The sequence below is a fragment of the Podarcis liolepis genome (genome assembly GCF_965112155.1).
Source record: "Podarcis liolepis genome assembly, chromosome: 2".
Taxonomy (NCBI): domain Eukaryota; kingdom Metazoa; phylum Chordata; class Lepidosauria; order Squamata; family Lacertidae; genus Podarcis; species Podarcis liolepis.
Window position 1 is genome coordinate 52,122,119 of NC_139555.1, and position 26,852 is coordinate 52,148,970.

The 26,852-nt window shown below is 42.5% G+C and overlaps 2 protein-coding genes across 3 annotated transcripts in view; one reads left to right on the forward strand and one right to left on the reverse strand.

The window, feature by feature from the left end:
* Positions 1-26,852, forward strand: part of LOC310697348 (uncharacterized protein) — a 330,617-nt gene that overhangs the window by 169,925 nt on the left and 133,840 nt on the right. Inside the window, exon 4 of one of the 2 annotated variants that reach the window (XM_083483932.1) lies at positions 16,603-17,970. The exons of the other annotated variant lie outside the window; for it this stretch is intronic. Within the exon in view, the coding sequence (XP_083340058.1) occupies positions 16,603-16,750 (148 nt within the window). The 3' untranslated portion in view covers positions 16,751-17,970. Of the gene's footprint in view, positions 1-16,602; positions 17,971-26,852 lie in introns of those variants that run through there. 2 annotated transcript variants of the gene reach the window in all.
* Positions 1-26,852, reverse strand: part of BOD1 (biorientation of chromosomes in cell division 1) — a gene marked incomplete at its 5' end in the record, with an annotated part of 61,647 nt that overhangs the window by 14,871 nt on the left and 19,924 nt on the right. The window lies entirely within an intron of this gene.

Genomic DNA, 26,852 nt, shown 5'->3' on the forward strand with positions numbered 1-26,852 from the left:
GCCATTATCATGCCCTAACTGTGAACTTTCTGGGCAGCCGGACCCTGTCTGAAGGCTGGGTTACACAAGCAACCACTTCGCTGACCCATTGTGCCAACCATTATGCTGCTTTTCTTCTGTGGCTTATGAGCCTAACCCTCAAAACAACAGGCCCTGGCCATTTGTCAGGACTGTGGATACCCAAAGACTTCTGAATAATGGGACTTGCAGTTATCAGGAGACTTGTTTGTTGAGCTGGGCAACAGGAAAATGAATTAAAGACGGACAATTAGAAGTGGCAGATTTGCTTGGCAAACTGAGCATCACCAAAGGAGCTTTTTCTGTATATTTTGGGTGGTGGAATGGCAAGTCAGCTCAACCACCATGAGGTGCCTTCCACCCATCCAAGAACCACACACTATTTATGAGAAAATTGGATGCTCTAAGTCAGGAGCAAAAGCTCTTCCCTTTTGTACTCTGGCTCTTTGCCAGTCTTCTGTATCTGAGCCTTGGCCTACGTAGCATATCACACAGGCCATTCCTTTTCCTTACTGGCTTTCATTAATGCCACTTTTGTAGAGGCACAAAGGCTGCCAGCCCAAGGAGGAGGAAAGTGGGCAATTCATGACATTTTGACTACTGTGTCATGGAACCAAACTGTACAAGCAAATGGGCAAATAATCTGATCCCTGGCTCCTGAGGCAAATAGAAATAAAATACTGTTTGAATGAAAACTTGATTCTTCTGGCTTTGGAGAGTCCTAATCCCAAATAGACCCAGTCAGCCCACTTATTTTTAGAGTGAGTATTCTCAAGCCCTTGGGCTATGGAGCCTCTATAAACCAAGATGAAAATTTCCACTTCTTCAGATGTAGCACTCCTCGACCTTGAGCCAGTCACAGTCTCTCATGGATGACCAGCAAAGTTAGTACAACTGTCCATCTTTCTCCTAAAGCACGAGAGCCGATCCATGTAGGGCATGCCTCACATCTTCTTTCACATTGGGAGGCACTCATTTGAAATTGCCCAAGTGTGAAAATAGCTTCCCCACGCCAACAGCTCACCACATCACAGAGATGCATTTCTGAAACTTCAACCCTTGGCTGGGGGCAAGGCCTGGGGAACTTCCTCTAAGTTAACACGTAGCAAATGGATCAAGCTGTATTTTATGTTTTATTTCCTCCATGGCACGCCCCTAACTTTTGTTTATCATTCTTTCCTACTCTGATCTGAATTGATATCTTGTAAACGAGCCTTTTCTCCTTTCCTACATCCTTGGCAATAGCTCTTCTGTAGAGTCTATGCACTGCATGCAGAAAGTTCCACATCCCACCCCAAAAATCTCCAGGTAGGGCTTGAAAAGGATCTTGTCTGAAATCCTGGTGCTGCCCCTCAGCAGAGTTAGGCAAATCTGTCAATTTCTCTTTCTCCATTTCTTTCTGGGGCTTTTCCACAGTCTGAAGCTCAATGCTCCACGTTTCCACATCAGCGTGCAATTTTTTTAAAAAAGTCTTCATGAAAATTAATCACCATTTTGATGCAAATTTTGCTAAATATATCCATTTTAATGCGATTTTGCCCAACATGTACATTTTTGCAAAACAATTCCCCATAAAAATGCTGGATTTCTGCATATTATTTTGATTAATATTTGTATTTTTATCAACACTTTACCCCAGTATATGCATCTTTGTACATATTACATAGCTGGGGAACTACATTGCAAAATTCAGAAAACTGCAAATTTCGAAGAAAGGCCTTGTTCCAGGAAGTGTGAATTAGGCAGATTCTTCTTTAAATGTGAGTTTAATTAAATTCATCCCCTACCCATACCAGTCAGTGGGAAGATAAATCTGATCCCGATAAACCAAAGATATTAAGCACCTTCCTATGTTCCTTGGAAGATGAGTGCTCCCCTCTCACCAACTCAAGAGTACAGTGGTACCTCCGGTTGCGCACGGGATCTGTTCCGGAGCTCCAGTCAGATCCTGAGGTGTGTGTATCCAGAGGTGCCACTTCTGCGTATGCACGTGGCACGGTTTAACGCTTCTGCGCATGCGGCAAAACCCGGAAAAGGATACGTAACCAGAGGTGAACGTAAGTAGAGGTACCACTGCACACATTTACCCCCTTCAGAGAAATGTGAGCCTATCTGCAAGTGAGAAAGGTTACTTCCCTTTTACGCCACATAACGAAAAACATTTGGGTCAAAGCAGTGTTATTGTGCTCTCCCCACCCCACATCATCCAGAAAAACCATTCAAAACTGCATGCATGCAGAAGCATAGGCCACTGCCACCAATAACACCAAGAGCTAGGCTGCAGTAACCAGTGGTGCCACTTGGCAAGATTGACAGGGGCAAGGCACATTGTGGAAAAACACTGGTATCCTTAAGCATGTGAGAAAAGGGGCACCCCAGTTTTATCAGCCTGAAATCAATCCAGAACTGAAACACGGGTGGTGGGATGGTAGAACCTCATCAGCTATAAGAAAGCAGCAAGAGCAGCTATAAATCAAAATGACAAGGGGCTACACATATACAGAAGAGCCTGCTGTGGATAATGCCTGCCCACATTACCGTTTGCCGCAACCATTGCTGCCAGCCTCTTGCATTCCTATGAGATTTTTTTTTAAAAAAAAGAAAAACTCTTCAAAAACAAAAAGCATAATAATGAGATTCCAAATGCCAAGCAAACTTTGCACGGCCTCGATTTGGTGGTTCCCTCTGTGCTTCTTTCTCCCTCCCTGCCCCATCTGTGCTCCTCAGTGCCTTTGCCTCTTTAAGAAAGAAGTGCCTGTGGGATTCTTCACTTGTGAAGCTTTCAGAGCATGATTAATTGGTAATCAGTGGCACGGTTCCCTTAGTACATAGTGATCCCACTCTAAAATGCAAAAGGGCACTGTGCTATCAGTGTTGTTTCTCATGTGGTGCCAGCTTGCTCGGGGCGCTTGTTCTCAAAGGGTTATGAGCCAATATAAATTCCTGAAGCTCCATGGGAGAGAATCCTTTTGTTTGTTACTTTCTTTGCCCTTTGCTATCAACAAATGGTACCCCTCCACACACAGGCAGAAATACATACACACCCTGGCATTTACAGCCTCTAAGGACACAGAACTTGCGCTTCCCTCCACATTTATCCAAGGTCTCCGTCATGTCTGCATGGCTTCCTGCCAAAGGAAGACTACAGAGGCCTTGCAACTGGGCCTGAAAGAGACAGTCTTGCTGTGAGTCTGATTTCACGTGCTTTGCAGTCTTCGGGATTGTATACGCAAGTGCATTTTTTGGAAAGTCTCGTAAACCCTTAAGCGAAACGGGTAAAAGTCTTTGTACGGGTGGACAACAAGGACAGCATAGGACTCCAGAGGCTGGAAGAGGTCGGTTTCTGAAGCCTAAAATCCTCAAGTCAAGGCAATAATGGAGATGGTGGGCTTCATGGTCAATGGGAACCTGAAGTGGTAGGGATGGAGGAGAAATCCAGTTCTGTTCACATTTTAATGCAACCCTACCCACTTCACACTTGTTGAAGACATATGTCAGTCAAAACACAGCTATCTTTTGAAATTCATACTTCTTTGAACTAAAACTAGTGGATTTTAGGGGATTTAGGTGGATTTTAGGGGAAAGTATGCACAAAAATCCCTATATTAGTGAAACTAACGTTTAAAATGCATTGTGTTAGAGAACATTGCTGGCAAAAAAAAAAGTATATTAATGAGGACTTCTTTCTTAAAAAATCTCAAACTGGTGTAGAAAGGTGGCAAACACAAAAAATCTGAGAAAAACTGAAATTAACAAATACGCTCATTCCTAGGAGGTCAACAAGTTTTTGGCGGTATCACAGCCACAGTAGCCAAAGACGCAACCCAGGGCAGCAAAGTATTCTTAGAACAATGTACCAGGACCAGTAAAGGCAAAGGTGGAAATAGATCCCTTTTACAAGAGAAAGGAAGGATGTGGCTATTCATCAGTAGCGTTTTCCAGTCTCTTAACTTTCCCACTTGGATGTTTAAGGCATCCACAGTATTCAGTGAAGCTTATTCTCAAAACCGTGCGCACAACATTTCAATCATAGTTATGCCTATTTATTAGGCATTTTGCAATATTGGAGTATTGTGATATGGATTGTAAGAAGAAAGGGATTTTAAACAAATGTTAAGTCGGGTTTTCTTAGTTCACTAGTTTAGTTTTAGTTAGTTGTAAAGTGGCAGCAGAGAAACCTTCACGTGGGCAGAAGTCTTACAAAGACTGAAAAAAGAAAACCAAATCGAAAGCAGAATACCAACTTGTATTATTCCTTTGGCTAAATTTGTCATAATTTACCACCAGTCTTACGATTGTTCTGGTTTGGCTTAGCTAGCAAAAGCCACAATTATTATTTCTGTAATCCTTTTCATTAAGGGCTTCATTGACCCCCCCCCCCATCATTTGACTTATTCCACCTTTAAAAACATTGCAATAACATATACAGCACTGATACCGCCTGCTCCCTCCTCCCACTTTCTACCCATCGTTAACAACAGTTACAGTGGCAAATAACGGAAGAGGAACGAAGAGACTTCCCAGCAGCATGTGGAGAAATGACTTTAGAAAGATGAGGCTAACATTACAGTGGTACCTCGGGTTACAGACGCTTCAGGTTACAGACTCCGCTAACCCAGAAATAGTACCTCGGGTTAAGAACTTTGCTTCAGGATGAGAAGGGGAACTATGAACAGCGGTGGGTTAACTTGGGCCATTTTTATCTGTTGAGACTTTGAAACAGTTGTGGGTGAGGAGGTGGGGGTTGTTTAAATGGGAGTGTGTGGAGTGTTGTAAGACGTTCTGGTGTGTTGCGGGGGGGGGGGGTCCTCCTGCCCCTTCTGCTGAGGAGGTCTCTGGACACCTGCCCCCAAAGTCCTGTCTAGCAAGTGTAAGGGTTGCATTGCAGATTTGAATTCAGGTTCTCCCCACCTCCCCAGTTTAACATTATAGCTGAACTGACTCATGTTTAAAACTGGGCCATGCTGCTCTCTTCTGTATATAAAAGCAGGTAAAGGTGTTTTTAAAAAAATATTATTGAGAAAAAGAAAAAACTGAAAAAAACCTATTAGAATGGCCAGGTGTTTAAAAATGTTTGCCACTTGCATTTCAAGTTTGATCTCCATTTCTTCATTGCCCCCCACCTTCAAGCTTCTGGACTGTGTTGTCTGCTGAACCTCTAGAAGAATTCACACAGCTCCACAGGTGAGCTAGTAAAGTGATCTGGTGCCTTAAACAAGGATCTGCTCCAATAGGATCTGCCCAAGGAGCACTTTACATGGCCTCTACATTCTGGACTTAACTGTCAGGGGTCCTTTACCTTTACATTGTACAGTCATACTTTAGGTTGAATATGCTTCATGTTAAACACGTTCAAGTTGCGCTCTGTTACTTCCGGGTTTCACCGCTCGCGCATACGCAGACACTCAAAATGATGTCACACGCATGCGCAGAAACGTTGAAAAGCAACGTGCGCGTGCGCAGACGTGCCGTCGTTAGTTATGCTTGCTTCTGGATGTGAACGGGGCTCCGGAATAGATCCCGTTCACATCCCGAGGTACCACTGTACTGAGGAATGGGTGGTGGTGACGGGGGTAAAGTGATGAGGCTGAGTTAGGCTCAAAGCAGGAATTTGCAAACTGTCTCAATTCAGAGTACCTTCCACACCATGCCAAGGCGCTGTTGCACATCTGCTACAAACTGCTGATCACTGATGCAGATTATACGAAGAAATATTCTGAGGCACACACTTTGTTCATGCAGGACTCTGACCAGGCCTACTGGGGCTCACTGTTGCTCGGTGTGAGCTGAGTGCACCCTAGAACAGACCCAAAGGTATTCATTTTTAAATATTTATGTTGCCTTCCCGGATTATGTCCACCCAAGGCAGCAAATGAAAACACGTCTATAACACACCACTATAAAACTTACTAACCATTATAAAAAGTTGGACAAACAAACAACCCAAATGATCAAGGAGATGGAGCAACTCCGCTATGGGGAAGGGTTGCATTTGGAACTTTTTAGTTTCGAGAAAAGATGGTATGATAGAAGTTTATATTTAAAAATTGCATGGCATTGAGATAGAGGATAGTGGATAGAGAAAAAGTTTAGTCTCCTTTCAGCACTAGAACTTGTGGACATCCCACGAAGCTGAACACTGAAAGATTTGAGACAGATAAAGGAAGGTTCTTGTTCAGGGACCACATAGTTAAGCTGTGGAACTCACTCCCACAAGAGGTAGCGATGGCCAACAACTAGGATGGTTTTAAAGGAGGATTCTTGGCAAGTGATGCTATCTGTGATTGCTTTGCTCTCCTTCCATGGCAGGAGGCAGCGATGCTTCTGAACACCAGTTGCTGGGAATCGCAGGTGTGAAGGGGGCTCCTGCACAGTTCCTGCTTGTCAACTTCTCACAGGCCCACATCTAATTGGCTACTGTGGGAATAGGGTGCTGCACTAGGTGGGCTACTGGTCTGATCCAGTAGGCTCTTCTGATGCTATCAAGTTCCTGCCCTGGTGTAATTTTAGCACCGCATTTCATTTCCCCAGGCTTTAATCTTAAGATGATGTGTTCTACTTCTGCAGGTGGTTTTACACTGCTTTTTCTAAATTGATTTGCTGTCTATAGATCTTATTGTATGGTGTGTGTATAAGTGTTTTTAAATGGTCTTAACTGTGTTTTCTATTTGTGTGTTGTAAGCTGTCCTGAAATTGTTTGATGGGCAAGATAGAAATCATCCTTGAGATTAAAGCAAGATGAAGTAATAAGGCTTTGACAAACATCTGTCCAAGGTACATTAGGTCAAAATGGCTCCACTTATGAGCATAGAATGGACTTCTCCATGGCCGCAAATATATAAAATTCACAGATATCTTGAGCAAAACCTTTAGCAACAAGAGCCATTCGCATACCTAAGGCAATGACAAGCTCCCAGCCCCTTCCTTGTCCTGTTCCCCCTTACCTTAATTGCACAGAGAAATGGGCTGTCGCACGAAAGAGATTTAAAGTTTATATTTTAGGCTGTAAAAAGACACAACTAATAATAGGTCCTGAACTCTTATCACATGATTGATGGAAGCCAGCCGTCACAAATGGCGCAGTTTAGCATAAAATAAAGACAGAGAGCCAGCAATATTTTCTGGATGGTATGAGCAGCTCCTTTCGAACTTCTCTCCTCTCCGGTCTCTTTTATTATCCTTTGTTCTCTCCTGTCACATGGCCGTTTGCCAATGTCTCAAGTTACCTACATCCGGTCATGGCTTTAACCCACCCATTCCCATATAAGGTTATTACTGCCCAGAGGGGGGACATAACTCCATATAAGGGTATGCACTTAATACACTGCAAGGCACGGACATGCAGGTCACCAAGGTCAGCGAGGCACCAGGTGGCGCTACAAGCCTTTGCCATGACTTCATGGCTCCCACACATGATGCACTCTAATGAGGAGAGCTACTGTTACGGTATAGCTAGTGCCCAAGGAAACAGCAGGCCATAGGGCTTACCACAAGGTTCACGGGAGTTCATTGGGCCCTGGAAGGCAACACATTTTGTGGAGTGAGTTTCTTTTGGTCCACTTCACATGCACAAACAGCAGTGTGAAGCAAAACACACTGAGGTTGCAGGACTGAGCTTAGCTAGGAGTATTTTTACGGTTACCTTTGCCACGGTTGTAGAAAGGAGGAACCCCCAAAGAAGTCCCTAGCCACCCTGAAATAAGTGGCCAGTGGTGTTGCTAGAGGTGCTGCTGGATCCTTGAAAGACTCAGGGGAACAGACACATGGCAAAAACTTGCATTAAATTTACATATTCTAAATTTGCATCTATATGTATAGATGTATAGGCCGACTTTCAGGAGGAATGCTATAATGTAAGTCCATTTTTAAAAAAGTTTTTTTTAAGTGTTGGGCAGGGGTAGGAGATTCAGGCCACAACAAAAGATCTGGAAGTCCCATCCCCCCCCCCAGCTAACCGCTAACAATGCCCCTATGGCCAGTCACAGTCCTGCACATGGTCAGGACAGCTGCAGAAGAAGATGCACAGCCTGGAACATGCATGGCATTCTTTCTCCCTTTGTCCTTGAAAAATGCATGTAAAAAGTAATACTCCTGACCCGAGATCAGATACCAGGGAGGACAAACTGTAACAGCAGCACAATGTGGCAGCGTCAGCAAGCTGAACCCTGCTCGTTTGTGCACAGCTGTTCCCAATTTAGGATTTTGCCAAAACTACCCAAATATTCAGTTCAGCTGCCCAGCACCTTATTGTGCTGGTCACCTGAGCTGTGCTCCTGGCATCCGCACAACAAACTGTAGTAGAGAATGAAGGAATTCTTTCGCTCAAACCAAAATACTCCTTCCGAAGGCTTTTTCCAATAAGTTTTCATCTTCTTTATCACATAATAAGGACTTAAATATTTTCCCTTGGCACCAAAAAAGTACAGCATGTATTTTATGTAAGACAAACCACAGAGTCTGAGAGATTAGGGGGCTGCTTTGCTTTTGTGATGCCAAATGCAATCGCTTTTAATTGAGGAAAAACTCCCGTGGGCTTCAGTGACAGTTTCAGCCAAGCTTTTAAAATCTACTGTTAACGTTTCCTGAGGTGGGAAGGTACAAGGCCAGCCCAAGAGGTTCTGCTGCCTGAGGCAAAGGACGAGATGGCAGCCCCCTCCCCCACTCCACAGGATGTTGGGTAGACCGCATGGCGGCGTACACAGCTCTGTCCTCCATGAGGAGGGAACAGCTTGGCTGGGGGGTGAGAAGAAATGACTGGAGGGGAGCTGAAACAGCTGTCTCCCACCCCATTTGTCTAGTGATAGGGCTGATCCTCCTAGCAAGCTAAAATCATGGGATATGGATCCAACATCTGCATATCAGAAGCAGTGTTAAAACAGCAGAGGTTGAGCAGTGAGCTGCTGCCTCAGCTCTCTCAGGAGAGAGGGAGGGAGGGGTTTGCCTTACTATGTGACAGGCTCTCTCAAGAACTACAAGCTCATCGGTCAATAAATGTTGGAAGTGTCTTTTTGGAACTCTTTTTATAATTTTCATTTATATACATTGCAACAATTATTCAACCATAATTTTAACATTTCCAACTTCGACTCCCTTCCTCCTCTTTCTGCGGTTCTTTACATTTATTTTCGTCCTTTTCTTCATGCTCCAAATTGTCTTAGCTTATTGTTTTATTCATCTATTCTCATATATATTTCTGAAACTACAGGTTTTTACAATAATCCTCCCAGCGTCTTGATCTGTTTACAGTTTATTTGTAAATACTGAATAAAGCATTTCCATTATTTTCTTTAAAAATTGTTATCTTGATTTCTTATTCTTCCAGCAAGTTTCGCCATTTCTGCATACTCCATTAGTTTCTGTAGCCATTCTTCTCTCATTGAGACCTCTTCTTCCTTCTATTTTTGGGCAAATAACATTGTTGCAACTGTGGTTGCACACATAAATAAATTTCTATACTGTTTAGGTAGTTCTGAACCCATACTTCCCAAGAGAAAAGGTTTTTTTAATGAATGTTATCTTAAACTTTTCTCCCCAATTCATTATATATCATTTCCCAGTAAGCTTTAACCTTATTGCAAGACACATGGAAAAAGGTACCTTCTTTCAATTTTACATTTCCAACACTTATTCAGTTTTGATATATACATTTTTGCTGTGCTGATCTGCTAGGTGTTAGGTACCATCTATATAACATTTTCATATAATTTGCTCTTAAATCACAACATGCTGTAAATTCTGTTGTTTCTTCTACAGATATCACCACATTGTCTGCAAATGCTTTTAATTTATATTGTCTCTGTCCCACCCATATTCCTTTAATTTCTTGATTGTATCTTATTCTTTGCACCAAAACTTATACAACTAATATAAACAATAAAGGCAACAGCGGACAGCCTTGTCTAGTGCCTTTAGTTATTTTATAATTCTCAGTCAATACATTATTTACTTATCAATTTTGCTTACTGTTCTGTATATATTGCCTTGACTCCTTTTATAAAATCTTTAGAGAATCTGTCAGCCTGAATAATTCAGTGTCATCAACAAACTTGCTTATCTCACTACTCATCCAGACTCCAAGTGAGTAGTTGCTAAGTAGCATAATTTCAATACAATCCTTAGGGATCCCCATGGTTTACTTATCACTGTTGTAAAAAGCTAAAAATGTATTTCTTCCTTAGAAGACCTGCTGGTGAAACCAATTTTCCATGTGTTTTATCTTCATAGTTCCACTGCTGTGAACCTAGACATGTCTTAATTAGATTTAGTATAGACTTTGCTCTTCTGATTTCCTCTGCAAGCCACCTTCCAAAGTTAAACCGACAAAGAGCTGTCTTTGAAACCTAAACATTTGTTCATTCCCACTAGCAGAGGTAAGTTCAACAGAAGGCATCACCATTCCTGTTTGCTGTTTGCTTCCTCTTGACTCTGCAATAAAGACAGATGTGGGTGCCCTCCAGTGGGCAACCAGGAGATCAAACAATAGGAAAGAAGCTTAACATCATCATCATATTAAAATACAATAAGAATAATAAACAAACTCTGATGGAACGTATCACCTAGTGCAATGATATAAAACCTACGTAGTCCATTCACTGGTCATCCTCAAGTGAGAGAGCTCTATCCCAGGATAATGTGGGTAACTCTAGAGGCCTTGTAAATCTTACTAGGTGCTCATCCTCCACTGCTCTCCCTCTGGACACAAGTTGCCAGTCGTTATTTAATGAAAGCTATTTCTGGAAGATTCTTTATCATCCTCCTCTGATGAGTCAACAACTATCTCAACAGGCTTAGAGGAACTTAAGCAAGAAGCAGATTGTGGGCAAGCTGGTCAATAAGTGACTAAAATGTGTCACATTTCTACCTCCTCTAGAAAGCTCTCCCCAGGGAGGCTCGTCTGGCACCTTCATTACATATCTTTAGGTGCCAGGCAAAAACATTTCTCTTCAACCAGGCATTTGGCTGATTGATGTTCTATGGTGTTTTAAATGTGTTTGTGGGAGGGGGATCATTGGTTTGTTTTTGTTTATGTATTTTGTGTTCTCATTTTGTATTTTTATGTTGTGAACCACCCTGTGATCTTTGGATGAAGGGCAGTACAGTGGTTGTTGTTTAGTTGTTTAGTCATGTCCGACTCTTCGTGACCCCATGGACCAGAGCACAGTGGTACCTCAGGTTAAGTACTTAATTCGTTCCGGAGGTCCGTTCTTAACCTGAAACTGTTCTTAACCTGAAGCACCACTTTAGCTAATGGGGCCTCCTGCTGCCGCCGCGCCGCCGGAACACGATTTCTGTTCTCATCCTGAAGCAAAGTTCTTAACCCGAGGTATTATTTCTGGGTTAGCAGAGTCTGTAACCTGAAGCGTATGTAACCTGAAGCGTATGTAACCTGAGGTACCACTGTATACAAATTTAATAAATAAATAAACAGAAGTGGTGTGTGGGTGTTTCTTTGTATGCACCCATGAGAAAATAAATATCCACACAACAAAAGGGACTGCAAACTGCTGTTGGTACTGTAGGTAAAGGTACCCCTGCCCGTACGGGCCAGTCTTGTCAGACTCTAGGGTTGTGCGCTCATCTCACTCTAGAGGCCGGGAGCCGGCGCCGTCCACAGACACTTCCGGGTCACGTCGCCAGTGTGACATAGCTGCTCTGGCAAGCCTGCACCAGCGCAGCACACGGAACGCCGTTTACCTTCCCGCTATAAAGCGGTACTGTACTATAAAGTTGGTACTGTACTATAAAGTTGGTACTGTAGGGTTTGGCAATTTAAATGTTGCAGATGTGTAAATAATAGAACACATATAGATAAGTGATGGCTGTAATTAGTGTGGGTGGTATTCAACCAAGTTGTTGGGTGCATGAAACAAGGTTTGTTCGTGCAACAGATCTTTTACTTCTCTCCTCTCCCAGCGCCATTAACTAAATCTGCTCTGGAGGTTGGGGGAAACCCTTGGGACAGGTTTAAGAGATGCATGCAGCGGGAGAGGGGGGAAAGTATTGTTGCATTATGTTGAATTCCACCCAATTTAGGGTTTTATTCCAATGACCATAGGCATGCCATAGCTACACAGCTCAGGGAGTGTGCAGTTTGTCTACCACCAAAGGTTACTGGTAGCTGAAGACATAGAACAAATCAGGTGGTAGTCAGCTAATTTTTTCTCAGAGTAAATCCACCGAAATTAATGGCCCTCACTTAGTCATGTTTATTAATTTCAATATGACTACTCTGAGTAAAACTTAGTTGAATACCACCCATAAGGCAACATGCAATAGGTTTAGATTAAGGAAAGATTCAGACAGTCAAAGCCTACATAGGAGATATTCTTGTACTGGCCAGGCAGAAGTCTTACATGCTATGGGACTCATTGTAGTGTTCCTCAAGGTACAGCAACTCAGATAATGAGTGGTGGACTAAGCTGAACCTACAGTTTATTTCCCACATGAATGTCTACATGAAATCAGCTGAAGCCAGATACCTCATATTCATGGCAAGATGGCTGTTTCCGTTCTGCTCTTTCCAATGTACAGTCTATAGCAAGACATGGTGGGACAGTCACCTTTTGGCACTGCTGATGTAATGCTCCAATCCAATGTCACTTCTGGAAGTTTTCCAGGCTAAGTATGGGAGATATAGCAACTCCGATGACATAAGAGGCTAGATATAATCATGGCCTGGAAGATGCTTCTTAGGCTTGGAAACTGTTTGTCCCTTCCTTCCTGTAAAACCTCTTTTTCATAGGGCTTATGAGATCACATAAGATAAGCTGAGGAACTGCCTTGGATGATGAGTAGGGAAACTTTATCCCACTCTTCTTGCACACCTCCTGCAAAGGAATTTGTAGGGGCTGGGTTCTCAATGAATATGTCTCTAAGGGGTGTTTTGAAATTAGCTGGTCTTTTCTCCCACGGCTTCTTCTGAGAATGTTTTTCATAGCCTGGAGATTGTCCTGGTTCCTTTAATTAGCACTGACACCATCCTCAAAAAAATAAAATGATATCACCAGCTTGTGAAGCTCTTTAGAATGACATCTGTTTATTCATATTGATGTTCTATTTATACAAAGAGCATCAGTTCTGAGAAAAGCTACTGGATGTTCAAAGTATCACCTTGATGCATGAGACTTTTAAAATTTGCGCTATTTAATTTGTGGCAGCCAGACGAAATATGATTAAATGGTAAATCATAATCATGATGAGACTTCAAGCATCATAGTAAACAAGAGGCTGTGCTATAAATCACAAAGTCCCTGGTTGAAAACTTGCCACTGCCATGAATGAATTCACAGTGCTGCAGTCTTTGTTGCAGGTCTGCAGTATGGGAAAAATAATACTGACTGACCTTATGAGCTTGGTATAAGGATTACAGTGTAATGGATGTGAAGGACTTTGAGAAGTCTAAAGCACAAAATAGATGGCAGTGATAACTATCACTATGACCTGGGTCTCACCAAGATGGTACACCAGACCTGCTGGTACATATTGACATGATAAAGGGTGCTCCTTCATACAAAAGGAATCCCTGCACAGGGAAAAATATATGTCAGAGAGAAGGATTCTAGTCTAGCTTCCTTCCCGATGTGCTAGTTTCCTTTGTTCAGGGACTTCTGTTCAGTCATGAGAGTCTCCACTTACAGTCTCAAGTAGCACAGCCCAGAAGCAGGTATGTTAGTAAAAAATGAGCCTAGATTGAATGCCTTTCACATTAAAATGGCTTCCTAATTATCAGCTCTTCTGGAAACAGAAACCTTGGCATCTAAACCCTCCAAGTAAGTCATGTTCTTTTTTAAAAAAATAATAGCCCAAACCAACTCAAGTGAGTTCTCACCTGTGCACAAGGATCTGTCCCTCCAAAGTGCACAAAAGCCAGTGTAAGCCGGCTTCTATAGGCATCGTGGTTCTCCAGGAAACAGCAGCATCAGTGCTTGCCCTGAACCAAAAGCCCTTCAAGATGTGCGAAAATATGCCCCCCCCTTCTTGCCTCTGAGGAGTCATACCCCAAAGGTCACCAGCTTGCTTTGTTGCTCTAGCCGACAAATAACCACACAACACTGCATGTCCAAAAAGTAAACCAAAGATGTAGAATAAGAACATAGGTTGTGCAGGAGGCAACAAAGCACAAATACAGTTTCTATCCTACATGTTTGTCCCTAGTGTAAGGAAATAACATTCTAGTATCACCCAACATAAGCAAACTATAGGGGAGCTGCCATCTCTGTCTCGCAATAAGGCACAAGGGAATGCAAACACTTCAGCAGCTATTGACTTTATCACTAAACCTCATAATCCTTCCACTTTAGGGTGGCCGAGTAGACTGCTTTCCCCCCCCCCTTGGTCATCTCTCTAGGAAAGTTCTAGTCTAGCTCCACTTCTGCAAAGGTTGAATACACATTTGTGCCAATCCACCTTTCATATGCTGGCTGCCTAACTGGTCTGGCAGTTTTGTCAGGAAGATTGGATAGATAGGAAAATAAATGAAAACTACACCACAGGATGAAGTGACAATTTTATAAATGAATGAATTCATTTGGGCACAAGTGCAAGACATACCACTTCCAGTGCATGAAGTGGACAATAAAAGTGTTGAAAGTACACACAAGGGATGATGGTAGTAGAGATCTGCAAAAGAGAAACTTGCGCCCAAGGGACACAGAACCGTTCACCCAGTGGTTTCTCTTCATTCACATTTCTAATGCTCATTCTGTGCCCGTACACATTTTCTTATTCAGAGAGGATGTCCTCGATAAAGTGTAAAAGAAAATTGTTGGCAGCTATCAGTGACATATCATGTTGGGAGAAGTGAAGTCAAACAAACTCTTGATGGCTGCAGCAGCAGATGCTATTGAGCTCAGTAAGAAGGTTGCCCAAGTTCAGAGCTGGCGGCATTGGGTACTCGGGATATCCCAGGCATCAGCTGCCCCCCAGCTTCCAGAATCAGAACATATTTTTTACTCCCCACACCCCCAAGTAGATGAAGATATCCTCACCAGCCAGGAAGCTGTCATGTCTTTTTGCAGATTGGGGACTCAGGGAGGATAGTTTGAAGCCACTGGACAGCTCCTTGAGCCAATGTCAGCTTGACCTCACTCTAGGAGATTAGCTGTCTCAGTAGCATGTTACAGGGGCCTTCTGAGGGCTGTCTGACCATCTACGTCCTATTAGCCCCACCATGCTCAATTAAAGGGCCATTGAGCTCTTCCAAACCACAGGTTCCTATGGGGTGGAGGCAGTGGGGACTGCACTGGAGGGGTGTTCTCGTAACCCAGAGGAGTCAGACATGGTCATATAATCGAACCTGAATGGTCCAGGAGCGCGCGGGGGGGTGATGCCTCCCCTTCCTTAGTGTGAGAATCATGGCCACAGAATATGACAGGAGCCAACAACAGTCCCAGCACAAATTTGTCATACTTCCGTCAGATTTAGAACCACATTAAAGAACCTGATTATTGACATTTGGCTCACAGTCCTAGTAAAAATACACAAGGACCTGTTGCATATGTAAGAGAAGGAAATTAGGCTGATTGTATACCCTTTGCTCCTATATACATATAAGCGCAGCACAGGCCCTGCTCTTAGTATTTCTTGTGCGATTGGGACAGCTGAAAATTCTCACACGTTCCATTAACTGGATCAGATTCCAGCGGTGATGGGAGGGCAGGGAGTCTTGGTGAAACAGCTCAATAGACCCAGGCCTCTCCTGAGTCCTGACATTAGGCCAAATATTCTGGGTCACATAGTTGAGATCCTCGTGATGAAACCCAATATAGAGGTGGATCAAGCGGTGCTCACCACATGGTGTTAATGTCCTCCTGCACTGACAGACCTGGTATGCCAAGCTAAGCTGTTAACCATATCAGCCCCACAGTGGGCCAAGCTAAGCTGTTAACCATATCAGCTCCACAAGATCAAGGGCATGACAGCTGGTGAATGAGGATCAGGGGCACACCGAGCCAACTTGGCCTACAAATGCTCCAGACTTTATAGTTACCTCATGGTTTTGGAAACCAGCGCAGGGCAAACATGATGTCACCCGTGTTACAGTTTTGCTGCCACTTAACAACATAATATCCACCCTGAAAATTTCCAGAGAACTTTGTTGTGTGTTCTTCTACCGCCTTGTAACCAGCGGCATATGAATGTTGCAAGGTTTATTTTTAAAGCACTCTTCATATTTCCTGTTCCTAAGCAATCACTAAGAGATGATTAGCACTCATCCTCAAATGGATAGGGCCATCCAGACTTCTCATGGGGGTGGGGGGTGGGAAGAATACTTTATTAGTTACCTATAAAGTTCCCATTACTTTGCACACCCACCCACCCTCAAGCACTGTCCATTCTGAAATATCACTGTAAATACATGGAAAAGCAATATCACCCTTAGGAAAGTATTATCATGACATTAGTAATGTATTAAAGTGTCCAGTTGCAAAAAATAACAGTGCTACGGGTGGCTGTCTCCTCATTTCCCAAGCAATCAGAAGTTCCAGTGATAGCACTGCTTGGGATTGCCTACCTTTTGGAAGAGAGATAATAGATTTAGGGGATTTTTGTAATGTTTTTCTTTTTCTTTTTTTGCAAAAATAGGAGCATAGGTGGAAGTAAACAGCACAAGTACTCCTACCAGTTACAAGATCCACATGAGACCCCCCCAGAAAGCAATACCTACACCCCGAGGTGCCTTCAGCTCACAACTTATCTTTCTTGCACCACTTCTTTCGCTGCCTCAGAATGACTCTGTTCTCCAAAATGGCAGCCCTCCCCACACCAAATGCTAAGAGCACCCTAACTGGGGGTGGTGGTGAATTTCCTTCCCTAAAATGGCCCTTACTTTTAAGAGATGATCGAGAAACTATCCTCTACCAATTAGTTCCCTAAACCAGGTATGGGGATTCTCTGGCCCTCCAGACGTTGTTGGACTACAACTCTCATTAAACCTGGCAATTGGCCATGCTGACTGAGCCTGATGAGAGCTGGAATCCACGAACTTCAAGAGTGACACTGGTTCCCCATCCCTGCGAAAGACAAATATCTAACAACCACCCTGAGGGAGTAACCTGCAATTTTCCTAGCAAAAGATGTCACCAGCCTGGCTGGTCAGCATTCAGAACAATATAAAAATTACCACTGGAACTCTATGGATCACTTTGGACCAAGCAATTGTAGCATATGGGTGGGGGAAGATTCTTTAAACTCTAATTAATACCTCAGGATTTCAGCTATATCACATTAGGTAAATCAGAAGAGATGTTCCTTTTTTTCAGACAATATTTGAGGAGGGTGGGTAGGGAAGAGCTGGTAAATTATTTCTCCCACTTGTCCCTTGGAGAAATATTTTCTTGTAATTCCCCTTCAATTTTCATCTGAATTGGGAAGTTTGATATTTTGTTATATTTGATTTATTTGTTTACTGGATTTTTATTCTGCTTCTCAGCCAAAATTCCCCAAATGGAGAAGGAATATCAAGAACTGGCGCCTTGGGGAGACGGATACATAAGTAAGAACAATACTGATTTCCTGTTTGCTGGTAATGGCAGACATGCTGTAGTGCATGTGTGTGGCCAAAGATTGTGCCAAAAATGTTTTAAACATGTCTGTCAAAACTGCATTTAATCAAGCACACAGGGCACAATTCAGACAGAGTTAATCATTTTAAAACTCCCACTTAACTCTCCCCCATAGAAATCAACAAGGCCACAAGTGCTTAACTTTGGATGGGCAATGCTGGTAAAGTCTATCATAATTTTTGTGCAGTTGTCCTAAAGTGGCAACATCCAGTGCTGTTCACCTCCTTCCACAATGGAAATCCACTTGTGCAACAGGACCTCCAGCTTCTCTTCTTCCTCTGTAGCCCTTGTACTCTTCCTCCCCAAAATCTGCTACCAAGTGTCCCCCAATCCTATGGAGAAGATTTGGGAGCTGCAGGAAGTGGGCGGAGATGAAGGGAAAGGACCGCTGCACTCAGATCTTGCTGAACTCCTCTGGGTACATGCCTGAGTAATTGTAGAAGTGACTGGACCTTAGGGGTAAAAGTAGAAGAGAATGTAGCTAACAAAATTGAATTCAAGATCTAACAGAATCCAGAGTACGGAATTGATTTCTGTATTCAGTTCTTATAGAGCTAATAATTTTACATGGGCACCCTGGAATTAAGTGGATCCTGTATTTTCCTGACTCTCCCATAATTTTATACTAGCTCTGTGCTTGGTTATTAAAACAGAAGAAAGGTTTTTCTAATACTCTATACCTCTCCTTTTATCCACTCCACTGATAGCAGTAAAATGCTTCAGATGGGCAAGGCCTGAAAAATAGGAAAGAAAAGAACATTTACCTTTCCACCGTCAAATCCTGGAATTAAAGCCTATTAAATGGCTATATCTGGGTAGGAAAAAAGCATATTCCTGTATTTCAGACAGAAACGATCCTACTACAAAGGATTGATCCTGCACCAAGAATGTAAAATTGCCAGTCCCTCCACCCAGAAAAACAATTCCCACCTCCCAATCAGTTCCAAGACCACATTCTGTTTCCAAAGTTTGGGAATCGTGTTAAATTGTTCTTTGTGGCAAACTCAATTTCCAGCATTTAAAAAATAAAAATAGCTTTCCCTCTGACATCTGTGGAAGTCCAGAAGTGCTAAGTGCTATAACATCACCATGGTTCAATATCCCACCAACCTGCGGGTTTTATTGCATAGTCATATTCGATGTCACAGAGTAAAGTTATTTGCAGCCAAATCCTCAGCATGTTTATTCTGAGGTGTCACGACTTCAATGGCACTTGCTCCCAAGAAAGAATGGTCAGAGCTGCAGCCTCAGCCGGCTGAGGTGGCTTCTTTTTTTGGGACAAGTAGGCCATAAAACTTTGCAGACTTTATCTGCCACTCCCTGATGAGACGGAACATTTTTAACAGTGGAAAAATTAGACTTACTAATGAAACTCGATGCTATTTTTAATGGAGAATAACTGTTTCACCTAATAAAACATCCAAAGTCTTCAGAACCTTCAGAACTTCATGAAACTTTATGGCTATGCCTGGCCACTCTTATTACAAGGTAATGAGAGACTATAATGTATCTTGATCATGATGATCATTGTGACCGTGTAAATTCCAGCCACGTTAGTAATATTTGGTTTTGGAAAGGAAATCTGACATCTGGTAAAAGGCTTTGAAATTACTTGAGGATAGGATACCAACTGGTATGACACAGAAATGTGAAGACTCTTGTCCATGCATCGTTAGGAGTTCACCTAGGAAGAAAGTGAATGTAGCCAAGAGATATAAACGATCTGTTATTAAACTGAGGCTGGAAATCAGAATATCTTTAATTATTAAATACAGTGGTATCTCAGGTTAAGTACTTAATTTGTTCTGGAGGTCCGTACTTAACCTGAAACTGTTCTTAACCTGAAGCACCACTTTAGCTAATGGGGCCTCCCGCTGCTGCATCTCTTAAACCTGCTGATTTCTGTTCTCATCCTGAAGCAAAGTTCTTAACCTGAAGCACTATTTCTGGGTTAGCAGAGTCTGTAACCTGAAGCGCATGTAACCTGAGATACCACTGTAAAGTGAAACTGCGACACTGTCTTCTTCAAATAGTCATGATGACAAAGATATTTAGTTTCTAAAGGGTACATCTGTGGCAGGGATGGGGAATGTTTTCCAGCCCAAAGGATGCAGTCCCTTGTGGGGAAACTTGGGGTGTGAGGGTCTGCATGCTAGGGGTGTGTGGGACCAGAGGCAAAAGTGGATGGAGCAGGCAATGAATGTGACTCTTACCCTTCTACAGCAGGATATATTTCAGTCTTCTGTAAACACATAAGGCCCTCTCCATCCAAACATGTAAGGACACATACCAGCTAGGTATAATAGCATTCAAGGAGGACATGGAGAAGGACCAGTGAGGGGTGTGGCCTGGGAAAGAGTCCCAAGAGCTGAATGGAAAGTCCTGAAGGGCCACATTGGAGCCAGAGGTTTTCCCCACCTTCGTGTGGGAATGTTCAGGGTGGCAGGAGAGGATATATTGTTTATTAATATCCTTCCTAACATGCTAGCAACTCTCTCAATTACCTTACTCCCTCAACCCCCAAAGCTGTAGTTTCAGATATTACAATGTAGAAAGGAGACTTGGCTATGATCATGTGCATAGTGAGCAGATTGGTTTTCGAGAGTGACTTCTCTGTCCATTACTGCACTGCAAAATAATGTCACATATAGCACTGTATATCTGTATTATAAGATGCATAACATAATTTATTTTCAGGTTTATCCATTGTATGGCAAAGTGACGAATACTAGTAAACTTGTGACGCTTACTGTTTTGATAGTGTTAGCTGAAGATATTGCAGCTTGTCCTTGCTCTGAATGTGACATGGTAGCAATCATGAATATGTGCTCATACACTCGCACACGCACAAACAAGGTCCTCCAGTTTTAGTTTAGCACAGCTTTGTATCAATAATTGGAAGCAGTAACATATTGATGGAGTGTGGGATTGGGGCCATATTAATGGGATTTTGCATGCCTTTCTGCCTTGTCATTCTTGCCGACTTCACAGACTGCTAAAGGGTCAAGATGAACTCTGTGTGGTTTGAGGAAATTGAATGCACTAATGTATTCCATACAAAAAACTTGTGTGACCAGGCTCAAAGTACATTAAGAGTGAGTAGTCTCAGCCTGAAACACTGGCTGGCAATCCATTTCAGAACCTCATACGCATTTTAGAATGTGTGCTTAAATTTTGGGTAAGAGAATGATTACAGCATTGAATGCCATTGGACATTAGTAAAGCAAGAAGGATACTTCAAGCTGATGTCCTGCAACTACTGTTGATGGCTTCCTACTGAGTGGATCAGAAGGATTATTGACTGAGTCTGTTAATTGCCTCTTGAACAGCCTTTCGTAATTGCCCTTTTTTGTTAGTTTCTTTTCTAGAAGAGGCTTTAACTTCTCATCATTTTCTCCTTTCCCTTTTTACAGTGAAATAGCAGTATTTTAGTATATAGAAGTGAAAACAAAATATAATGGGCAGAAATGTTGTTTTCAAGCACTCCTGCCCAGGAACTGACCTTAAGAGGCAATTAAGAAATGCTATCTGAAAGTCAATTAACAGGCAAATTATCAGCAATCACACTGTGCACAACAGGAAGTACTAAAAGTGTAGGACTGTCAACTAAGGAGCTTTTAATTAAAGACACAGGAGCCAGCTTTGCCTACCGACACTGGATAGGCGGACGTTGCAATTGTGTTGGAAAATAACTACAAATCAGATATGGGGGAAATATGGTCTCCATCACTCCCACATCATATTTGTTATGGTCTATAAATACTTAACAGATGGAGTTAAAAGTTTCTGTGGAATGTACACAATTTAGGAGCAAACGGGGACCCCTCTACGGAGACCCAACTTGTCTTTCAGATCGCTTAGCAAAACTGGATTGCAAGGCTATGACATTTAAGAACATTCAGCAAACCCAATGGTCTCAGAGTGTTGTGTTTAGAGAAAAATCTAAATAAAAAAATTCCTTCCTGTAGCACCTTAAAGACCAACTAAGTTAGTTCTTGGTATAAGCTTTCGTGTGCATGCACACTTCTTCAGAGACATGCACACGAAAGCTTATACCAAGAACTAACTTAGTTGGTCTTTAAGGTGCTACAGGAAGGAATTTTTTTATTTTGACTATTGCAGACCAACACGGCTACCTATCTGTAAGAGAAAAATCTGTTTTTGCTCTCCATGCATATAGCACTGAGAATATAACAAAAGGAAAGCTTCAATGAAATACTTATCTGATTAACCTGACTTTTAATTGATGGACATATTATCAAAACCTCAATATAGGTTTCTTCTAGAGATATTAGAATCATAGAACTGGAAGGGAGCCTGGAGATCCAGTTCAATCCTCTGCTCGGTGCAGGATACAACAGACTACAGTATCCCTGGCAGGTGGACCATTCAGTTTCTCCTCTACTTAAATTCCTCCACAGAAGGGGAGCCACAAGTCCATCACATCTCAACACACCTATTTATGTTCTCAAAATATTATTATCTAGGAGTGTGCACTGGTATCAAGATTCAACTTGTACCTGTATCTGTAGCTTTGGAAATGCCGATTAGAATCACTCTGTGACTTTCCAATTCAACTCCTTATTTAGAACAAAATATATCTATAAAAAAATGAAAATTTGTTTCCCCCCTCCCCTATCCACTATAATGGGGAATATAAATATGGCTATAGCTTTTCTTGTCACAGAAGTGGATGGAATTTGGAGGCACAGAAGCCTCAACAGGATTATATCTTCCAATTTTATTTATTAATTTTTTATTTTGATGCATATGCTGCCCTTTCTCCCAAAGGAGCCCAAGTTCAGGGAGTTTGCAGTGAGAATACCTCCAGGGGTGTGTGCAAGGCAGCTTTACAATTTGATTAGAAGAAGAAAGTCTATTTATCTGGCACACTTAGATGCAGTTTGCAGAATGGTTATTGCTTCTGAGGCAGGGAATTTTTAAAAAAGACACTGTGCACACAGCTGTCTGTGTAGAAGAAGAAGAGGAGGAGTTTGGATTTGATATCCCGCTTTATCACTAACCGGAGGCGTCTCAAAGCAGCTAACACTCTCCTTTCCCTTCCTCCCCCACAACAAACACCTGTGAGATGAGTGGGGCTGAGAAACTTCAGAGAAGTGTGACTGGCCCAAGGTCACCCAGCAGCTGCATGTGGAGGAGCGGAGAAGCGAACCTGGTTCCCCAGATTACAAATCCACCACTCTTAACCACTACACCACACTGGCTCATGTCTCACTGGTACAAAATCAGCATAACAGAATCAACAAATTGGGGGGGAGGGGGATAAATACAAAAGGAAACGCCTATTGGCACAAACAAGAAATATCAAAACTGCTCCTCATAATCACATTCAAATATAAGTGTGTGGGAAACTCTCCTGTCTAATTCAAGTGGAGGAGGGGGGAAGTGGATTTACAGCTAAATAATGCTCAAATGTGGACATGCCCTTAGTAAATGAAATCTACAGTTCCTTATTAGAAGGAAAGTCTATTTAGAAAAATTTAATCCCCCCCTTTATAATAACCTAAAAAGCCTTAAAGGGTATGCAAATGTATTCTTTACTTTCATCCCCAGTGTTTAAGAATGGTCCCCACTATCTAATCAACAGTGAGGTGCTTTTCCATATAAGAATCATGCAACACCTGAACTGCCCTGAACTTGCTTACACTGCTAACTGAGCCATCCAAGAACAACACAGTCTAGGGAATGGGTACCAGCTGGAGTTAAATTCTTTTGGGGAAGTCTGCTGGCCTCATTCTCCAGTCATTAATGTCAACGAGTCCAAAATGCTTGCCCTTCTTTCATCAAAATATGCTTTTAAACTAATTTCCCAGTCTTTGATGCAGAACGACATGTGTTTTGACACAGACTGCAAGAGGAGGGATATTGTTATGCCCAGGAAGCATCATTTATCACCATCTGTGGAAGATAAATCCAGTGCACACAAAGCTGTAGTAAACATCCTACCTTGGAGTATCCATGTCTGCAATCGCAGGTGACAGCATGAGCAAGACATGCGGCAGTTAGGAGTTTCATCACCTTTATTTTCCCAATTCTGCACCACTGTTCAAAGATAGTTTTTAACATTTCTGCATATACATATCTAACAGAGGCTGGAACATTTCTAAAAGGAATGAGAAAGTCCCTCCAACTGATGATCCTCATTTACCTTTCGAGAGAAGTTAAAGCAGTAATGAAGGGATGGGAAACCTGAGGCCCAGCTACAATTCTCATCATCCCTGACCACTGGTCATGCTGGCTGGGGTTGATGAGAGTTGAAATCTGACCACATCTGGGAGAGCCACAGGATCGATGACTATTAAGCAATAATATAAATATTGTACCGTTAGTAAAGGTAAAGGTACCCCTGCCCGTATGGGCCAGTCTTGACAGACTCTAGGGTTGTGCACTCATCTCACTCTATAGGCCGGGACCCAGCGCTGTCTGCAGACACTTCCGGGTCACGTGGCCAGCGTGACAAGCTGCATCTGGCGAGCCAGCACCAGCGCAGCACACGGAAACGCCGTTTACCTTCCCGCTAGTAAGCGGTCCCTATTTATCTACTTGCACCCGGAGGTGCTTTCGAACTGCTAGGTTGGCAGGCGCTGGGACCGAGCAACGGGAGCGCACCCCGCCGCGGGGATTCGAACTGCCGACCTGTCGATCGGCAAGTCCTAGGCACTGAGGTTTTACCCACAGCGCCACCCGTGTCCCTTTAGTACCATTAGTACTTCCAGGCAAATACTGACTGGGAGTGTGTGCTGGTCATGTACACAGGATTTTCCCCACCTTTTTGGGGGGGGGCAATATTAACACATTTGTAATATCTGAAACAACTACAGCTTTGGGGGTTGAGGGGGTAAGATAATTGAGAGAGTTGTCATTCGTGGCTGAGACTGGTCATCGGGATCCTTTCAAGCCAGAGTTTGGGACAGAATCAGCTTTAAGAGTCATGGCTTCCCTCAAGGAATGCTGGGAACTGTAGCTTGATGAGAGTCTCCCAACACCTCTCAGCTCCTTTAACAAACTATTTGCCAGATTCTTTGGTTGAAGCCATGGCTATTAAAAGTGGAATAGGAGTGCTTTAAATGTGTGCTGTAGGTGGGTCCTAACTCCGAGGCTGGATTACCTTGTAGACTTGTGAGGGGAAAAGGAGAAAACTATGCTTGCTACCTTGCAATCCTTTCAATGAGTAGGACAAAAATATGACAGCAGTTGCCTCACTTTATGGACATATAATATGGAGGGTCACATTTAGATGACTTACGTATTGTTTATTATTATTGTCATTCTCATTGTCATGTTCATCATCTCATTGCCTTTCACTATGAGGTCACAGGCAAGTAACAACCATTAAAAATACCATATTAAAAATAGTTGAATCAAATTACAGTCAAAAGAATAGGGTGGGTCCTAAAATATATCTCATGCCATGCATCAAAAGTCAGGGTAAAGAGGTTACTCTTCAGCATATGATAAAAACTATGTGATGGATGTTTCCAGACCCAACTCTAAAGGGAGAGAATTCCCTGGCTTGGGCCCACTGTGGAGAATGCCCTCTTCCTGGGCCATCCCCACCTCAACTACTTCTGAGGGTAGTGGAACTACCAAGAGAGACATCTCTGCTGATCTTAACACCTAATAGGGACTGTAGAGAAGGAGGTGGCCTTTCATATATTTGGGACCTTGGTCATTTCAGGCTTTTAATATTAATGTAAGCCTCTTAAATTGGATCCAGAAACAAACTGGCAACTGATGTAGCCCTTTTCTTCTTGAGGTTTTGAACTGTCACAAGCTTTGTTTAAGACTGGAATTAGTTCAGAATCTGAACATTTGCCAAACTTTGGGCACTCATTGCAGAACTAATTGCCAGCACATCAAAGTTTATAGACAATCACCAACTCTGTCATAAAAGGCCCCTGGGAACAATGAGTCTAGGTTTGAGTCAGATCCTGTGTTTGGTTTTCAGCACTTACGCCCATTGTTTAGCACAGCTCTTTTGAGATCCAGTAGCAGGACAAAACAGTTCCTTTCATTATTTCCCCTTCTTTCCTCATATCCTCTCACATTCTTCCTTCCTGTTCAGGTTACTCAGACAGACTCTCCTCATGGCTTTCTGCTGAGAAGTTCTAGGGTAGATTCAGATGCAGCCAAATTTGCCAACTCTCAATATCTGAGCCACAGCACTGAGCCTTTATATTTGGGAGGATGGTGCAGAAAGTGTTTGTTTTAGCCTCTGTCCTCTCAAGGTGATTGGCTAGCTCTTGAAATTCTGGGTTCTCAGGACTGTTTCATTATACCCACCAACAGACAGATGGTTTGGGAATTAATATGTTTGGGAGGTGTGTGTCACACTGTCTACACAGAATTCAGCCCCATTGAGTTCAATGGGACTTATTCTGTCCCAGATAAATGTGTACATAGGTCTGCGGCCAGCTTAGGTTCATAGGAAATGAAAGAATAGTTTCTGGTTATGAAAACCTATTTTACATGCTTTTAGATGCTCTCATATTGTTTTAGCTTGTATTCTTGCTTTGTGTTAATGAATATTGATTCATATTGTACATGGTTGATACTGTTTAAAAGAACAATATTTTAAAATCTGTAAGCAAACAAAGAAACAAACCGATACAATTATCATCAAAGATCCACTCCCATAGATCCCTTCCTCCATACTGCAAATAAATGTTTTATACAGAAACTTCCTCCATATGTACAAGAATGTGCAAATTAACTTACAAACAACATCTAATGCTCAGTGCTTTGCAGATCCCACATATAACCCTGCAGCAACATGGCCATATAGATCAACAGCATTTATTCGTGGAAATACCCACATACCACAACATTTCATGAAAAAACATATCAAAGCAGTTTACAACAAATACACACAAACACAAACTCACATAGTTGATCGGCGATCTTTGATTCTAACTATTAAAGAAGAGGTTTTCTTAATTGCGTGCATAAGCCTGGCAGCACAGAAAAATTTCCAGGAACTGTTTAAAGGTTAGAATAGAAGGCGCCTGCTGAATCTCTATGGGAAGAACATTCCACAGGACTGGGCCAACGAGACAAAAGGTTCAGTTTTGTGTTGACGTCGAGTTAGTGTCACCAACACAGGGGACGACCAATGAGTTATAGTACTACTTGAGCCAAACATCTGATGACTGGAATACTTGGAACATCTTCTAACTTAATATGGCTATTTTGTTTTTCATTTAGTTATAGAAAAACATTTCTATGCTGCCTTTCAGACCTCAAAATGGC